The 6,933-nt window shown below is 28.8% G+C and overlaps 1 protein-coding gene across 1 annotated transcript; it reads left to right on the forward strand.

The window, feature by feature from the left end:
- The first annotated feature begins 2,835 nt into the window (after window positions 1–2,835).
- LOC124909984 (palmitoyl-protein thioesterase 1-like) lies at window positions 2,836–4,871 on the forward strand. Its single transcript, XM_047450610.1, has 12 exons — window positions 2,836–2,917; window positions 3,160–3,244; window positions 3,347–3,386; window positions 3,482–3,502; window positions 3,612–3,665; window positions 3,769–3,819; window positions 3,899–3,961; window positions 4,061–4,126; window positions 4,189–4,227; window positions 4,301–4,423; window positions 4,532–4,630; window positions 4,713–4,871. The coding sequence occupies exons 1-12, from the start codon at window positions 2,836–2,838 to the stop codon at window positions 4,869–4,871; spliced, it is 882 nt and encodes a 293-aa protein (XP_047306566.1).
- Window positions 4,872–6,933: the final 2,062 nt, after the last annotated feature.

The following is a 6,933-nucleotide window of genomic DNA, read 5'->3' on the forward strand; positions in this document are numbered from 1 at the left end:
ATTAGACATTTTTGTGAACTAACTAGACCAATCGTAACAATACTTATATTTGATCATCTATGCCTAAAGACTATTTGGTTCTGATACAAATCTATAACCCTATTTTGATAGAAGAGCATTATTAAAGGAAATAAGATCTCGAATATCTAAACCTCCTTGATCTTTAAAACATTTAACCTTATCCCAACAAACTTAATGATAAAACAATGAGTTAGAGGATCTCCATAGAAATTTACACATTATTCTCTCAATTTTCACTGTCACACTCTTGAAAAGAAAGAATAAAGATATCATATATGTGTGCATAGATGACAGCACACTCTTAATGATGATTAATCGACCCCCTTTAGAGATTATTTTACTTTTCCATTTGACAATTTACATTACATTTTAGTGATAATCGGGTCCTAATAAACCTTCGATCGTAATTTAGCACCCAATAACATACCAAGGTATGTTGATGGAAGATCACCAATTTTGACCTCCTACACATTTGTCAACATTATTCTTCTTCTATTCGAAACAGGATCAGGAAAAAAGCGATGTCTGACATATTAAGTATATCTAAGTGAAGAGAAATCGTTGAATTTTCAATGATCGTAGTCTTATAATGCATATCATTCATAATTTTATTATTATTATGCTTTATGAGATTCGTTCGAAAAATTGGTAAAGTCGGTTGGAGAGTATCGTTCTTCTCGAAGATCTACGAGTTTGATAACCTATTGAAAAAAATGGTTAATTTTATTTTTCTTTTTTCTTTTTTCTTTTAATTTCTCATGTCATTTTTGTTATTGTGTTTAAACGATTTTTTTTATCATTTTTAATATACATGAACCATTTAAAAATAATAATTTGATGATGTTAAAACGAGATTGAATAGAACAAGAGAAATCCAAAAGTCATTTCTTCTTGGTCCTCAAATAAAATTTCTAGTTGTAGAGGTGCATTGTTTCTCTTTTCATCATTCAAATTTGAGTTAATGTTATGTTTTGTTCAGTTCGGCAACTTGTTTAGCCGGATCAAATTTTTTTGTCTCGAAATTTATAATCCAAATAATACTTCAAACCGTTGGTGAATCGTTTTTTTCATACTCTCTAACCATTGGTGAATCATTTTTTTTCATACACTCTAACTATGTTGATCGTCATTTCTCGAATCCGTGTTCATTCCCTTTTTAACAACAAATGAAACTAAATAATTGGATCTTTAATTATTTTTCTTTTTTTTAATAAATAGTTACACAAATTGGTCTATCATATAAAACTCTCTTACATTTATCCACACATAATCTCTCTCTCTATATATATATAATGATGCTTAATTTTTAAAGTGTCCGGATTGCTGGGTCGAGAGCTGTGGTTAATTTAGATATTTATGTGAGAGTAAATGGATACTTGGGTCGGATTGTGGGTTGACCCGCCCATAAATTTAAAACGGTTAAAAATAAATTTAAAATGTTAATTGTAGGTTTCGAACCTGCAACCTAACAAAACAAGTATAACCCATTAACCAACTAAGCTAACAACACTTTATATTTAAGATTTAACACCAAGTTTGATGAACGCGAGACATTTTAACAATAAAAGTTCAAAGTTTTTAACTAACTAATATATATATATATATATATATAATGATGCTTAATTTTTAAAGTATATGGATTGTCGGGTCGAGAGTTGTGGTTAATTTGGATATTTATGTGAGAGTAAATGGATACTTGGGTCGAATTGTGGGTTGACCCGACATAAACTTAAAACGGTTAAAAATAAATTTAAAAATGTTATTTGTAGGTTTCGAACTTGCAACCTAACAAAATAAGTACAACTCTTTAACCAACTAAGCTAACAACACTTTATATTTAAGATTCAAAACCAAATTTGATGAACGCGAGACATTTTAACAATAAAAGTTCAAATTTTTAACTAACTAATCTATATATATATAATGATGCTTAATTTTTAAAGTGTATGGATTGTCGGGTCGAGAGTTGTGGTTAATTTGGATATTTATGTGAGAGTAAATGGATACTTGGGTCGAATTGTGGGTTGACCCGCCCATAAATTTAAAACGGTTAAAAATAAGTTTAAAAATGTTATTCGTAGATTTCAAACTTACAACCTAACAAAACAAGTACAACCTTTAACCAAATGTGATTGAGATGTGGTTTGTCGAGGGATAAATAGACCGGTATCATTTGAAAGTGGTTAAAGAAATATGAATCAAATATTTAATTGACCAAAGTGTGAGATCACGATGCTAATTATTAAAAAATATGAATCAAATATTTGATTGACAAAGTGAAAGTGTAAAGTCACGAAATTAGAGATTCATTCGGAAAAAATATGTGATGAAACATGTGAGAAAATAAGTCTTTTTATCGAAGTGAATAAAATGTGGAATGAGAGCGTTATATTTTTTATTTTAATAATTTTAAACATTGAATAAGTATTTTTATAATTTTTTTAATTTATTTTATTTTTATCCCCATCCGTGTGCATCGTACGGAAATTTTCCTAGTTTATATAAGTTTCTTATTATTTAATCCAATATAATCTAACAAGAAATCTTTCAACTTTGTTTATCAACTCTGGACTAAAATATAATTTTAACAATCATTCATAATATGAATATTTGGTAGAGATTTTTACGACGATGGTTTATTGGTTATTTAGGTTTATCTTTTTTAAAGTGATTTAAAAAAAAAGTTAAAACTTTAGAAAAAGAAAAAAAGTAAACAAAATTCTCTCTAACGCAACACGTTAATGTGAATATATATACTTGTCACGTTCTTCACTTAGTTTCATACTTTCTGTGCTCCTGAAACCAAACAAGAAGATGGCGAAGTTAATCATTTTTACATTGGCACTGTTTTTGGCCTTTACGTCTGCGTATTCTCTCCCTTTCGTCGTTTTCCATGGTAATATTCTTGGACACTCTCCGCAATTTATATCAAAGTCTATATATAACTGTATTTCTATTTATTGTATGTAGCATGCATATAGCAAGATTTATATATGCTTTAAACCTCATAATTTTAGTTTCTCTTACATGTTATTCCAGTTTGAACATAGTAATTAAGTACAATTGAATTAAACATGTTTGTGTTTTTGATATATATATATATATATATAATTAATTCTTGGTTTATTAATATTGCAGGTGTTTCACATAATTGCAAAACCAAGTCAGTGCAACGTCTTACCAATCTTCTAAGCAATTGGTCGGGTTCCGAAGGACAATGCATGTAATATCTCTGTCTGTCTAGCTAGTTTATATGCTCGATCGCTCGATTGTATTATTATTTCCTATATATTCATTAGACTGATCACTTGTTTCCTTCAAATAGTGAAACTGGAGATTCCTGGCTCGTGCCAATCAAACAACAGGTTTGTCTGTTACTGTTAGCCATGGCAAATCCCAGACGTCTCAGCTATTTTCTTCTCCAAATTTAACTAGACTGTTTCGGTTTTACTTCTTGCAGACTGAAATCGCTTGTGAGAAGGTGGTAGAGCTACCTGGTTTGTCTAATAATTGGTAGAGTTGCTATAAAGTATATATAGTTTTTCCCTTAGCCCTTTCCTTTCCTTTCCTTTCTTTTCTGCAACTTACAGGTGAAAAATATTAGTGAGCTAAGCAAAGGCTACAACATAGTTGGACTTTCCCAGGTTCGTTCAATGAAATTAATCGAATAATATTGTTATCTCATTCCTTCTTGTAACTTATGGGTGAAATGTATTTATTGGATAAATTTGACGATTTTTCCTTCAGGGAAATATCATTAGTCGTGCTGTTATTGAGTTTTGTGAAGGAGCTCCTCAAGTAAGATTCATTATTAACATTTAAATGTATTAATTAAATTTCTATTTATTTGATTTCTGCAACAACTCGATGAAAACAGGTGAATAATTACATATCACTGGCTGGTCCACATGCTGGGATAGGTGCGTTTCCTTATTGTGGTGTAAGTTTACTTCCCTTGCTGCATAGAAAGTTACTGTATTTGGACACTGAATGAAATGCCATTATGGTTTGCTTATTAGTTTTTTTTTTCTTCCTGCAGTCCGGACAAACCTGCAAAATTCTGCACTATATGATAAAATTAGGAATATATACTAAATATGTGCAGGTACGATTTTCCTCCGATCCTGTGTAAAAAAAAAAAAAAATTGATAAATAATTTGATTGCAGGAAAACTTTGCACCGGCTGGTTATGTAAAAGACCCAAATGTGAGTATCTAGATTTCGCCTATATAATTGTCGGGCTTCTTATACGATTTTACAACTTTATATACTTTGTTAGGCTATTAATCAATACATGAAAGGATCCAATTTTCTTCCTCGACTGAATAACGAATACAAGGATCAGAAGAATGATGTTTACAAGCAAAGATTCGCCAGCTTGCAGAATCTTGTGCTTATCAAGGTGAGTGAAACTGTCTTTTCTTTTCACAACTTTTCAGTTTATAAGAGCATACTGCAGAATCCTGTTTTATTGGCATGATTTCTGTTTTCTTGTTTTGGTTATCAATAGTTTGATGATGACGACGTTTTGATTCCGAATGAAAGCGCATGGTTCGGGTTTTTCACAGATGGGTCGCGGTCACGGAAAAAGATTTTGCCTGTTCAAGAGGTGAGTATAATAACGGTTTGAATTTATTTTGGCACTGTCAATAATGACAATAATAATAATATTTGATATTTTTATACCATAGACAGAATTGTACAAGGAAGATTGGATTGGTTTGAGAAGTTTAGACGAAGCAGGTAGAGTTCAATTCATAAATGTCACAGGAAAGCACATCGAGATAACGGATATCGATGCGATGAAATACATTGTGCCTTATTTGGTGGAGAGAAGCGCAGCAAGATAATCGACTATAGATGTGAAGAAATACATCCCCTTGGGATTGGATTCCATTAAACAAGTGGTTGAATTTAAGGAATAAAGGTTTTATATGCATACATTATTTTATTTTTGAATTTAATGAAGTGTGCAATAATAATAATAATAATAATAATAATAATAATAATAATAATAATAATAATAATAATAATAATAAAGGTTCTATTTGCATACATTATTTTATTTTTGAATTAAAAAAAAAACAATTTATTTTAACTATTTTTTATTTATAAAAATGTTATCTACCCTTTTGTGTCAAATATAAATATAGAAAAATAATTAAAAAGATTTTTTTTTTTTTAACTATATCACAAATTAAATTTTAGATGGATTGTTATATATATATAATATAATTTTAAAAAATGATCTATGTATATATTATAATATTTAATTATATGGATTTTAAAAATAATTAATATAAATAGAATTATATATATATATATATATATATATATATAATTTTTAAGATTTTTTTTTATTAAAGAACACTTATTATATTATTATAATTGAATTAAATTTTTATTCTTAAAATTTATTAACTTTTTGAATGGTTAATATTTTCATTTATTAGTAAAGTATATTATATAAATTATAAAAATAATTAATACAATTTAGAATTATATATATATATATATTTATTAAAATAAAATTGAATTAAAGAACACTCATTATTTTATTTTTTAAAATTTATTAATTCTTGAATTGTTAAAATAGACTACATATTTTTTTTATTAGTTAGAGATGGAAATAAATGAAGAAATAAAAAAAAGTCTTATCCGTTTGTTTATTTATTTAAGTTGACTTACGGTTTGACCCATATTGTATTTCTCTCCATTTTGTTGTTTTCCATGGGAATCTTTAACTGATGTGAAAGTCTATTGTATTTCTAATTCATTTAAGATTTTGCCTACTCAAGAAGTGAGTATAATAGGGGTTTGAATCTTGGCACATTTAATAATTACAATAATAAATGTATCGGGAGAGCACCTCGAGGTATCGAATATCGATATGAAGAAATACATTGTGCCTTATTTGGTGAGAAGCGCCTCGAGATATCCACTATCGATATGAAGAAATGCACTGTGCCTTTTCAAAATGGTCATTGGGATTGGATTCCATAAAACAAATGGTTGGATTTAACAAAAAGAAAGTTTACATTATTTTTATTTTCGAACTTAAGGGAGTGTGCAATAATAAGAAAATATGACCTTCTAACAATGCTATTTTTTTATTTGTTTGTATGACATTTAACCGTTTATTTTTCTAATATCTTAGAAAAGCTAAACTCTGTTGAGAGATGTCAGGCGGTAAGAACGTAGAAGGCGATTCCTCTACAACATTCTATTCTTCTCATTATTGGTCGTCAATCTACACGCCAAACCATTACCTCCTCATTCATAGATCTCCGTCCAAACGATTTCGCTCGAACTCATTCTCATCAGCATTGACGTTGAATTTTTTGCCGTCACTGGTACGGTTGCTCTTGATTGAAAATGTGAGAAGAATTAATTTTTACCGTTCTCGAAAATTTAAAGTGAAAAATCGAGATTTTATAGATGACGGCATAACTTACCCTCCTGTAGAATCTGGAAAAGATTGTGATATTTAATGGGAAGCTTTCAATCATAGACCTATTTAGAGTTTTTTTTATTATGTATTATTAACCTCGTGACTAAAAGTCCTTTCCTAATTTTTATAAAACGAGAAAAATAATATTAGATATCTGAACGCCAAATTTAATGATTTTTTTCGAGTTCGGCGCTTGTTACATGTGGAAAAGAAAAAAATATCTATGTCACACAACGTTCTTAAGGTCTCTACTAATTCAATTTTAGCCTTTTTAAAATAATTTACTTTTTACATTTCAGGTTTTCTATTTTTTACATATATCTGGTGTATTTGTACAATATAAAAGAAAATAAATGTACAATGAAAAGCAATCTAGAGTCTAGGAATACAAATTCACACATAAATTATCTTAAAAGGTCAATAGACTAATAAATTAGAAATTCATGTTTAAGGTTATTCTA

Source organism: Impatiens glandulifera, chromosome 7, assembly GCF_907164915.1.
Source record: "Impatiens glandulifera chromosome 7, dImpGla2.1, whole genome shotgun sequence".
Classification (NCBI taxonomy): Eukaryota; Viridiplantae; Streptophyta; class Magnoliopsida; order Ericales; family Balsaminaceae; genus Impatiens; species Impatiens glandulifera.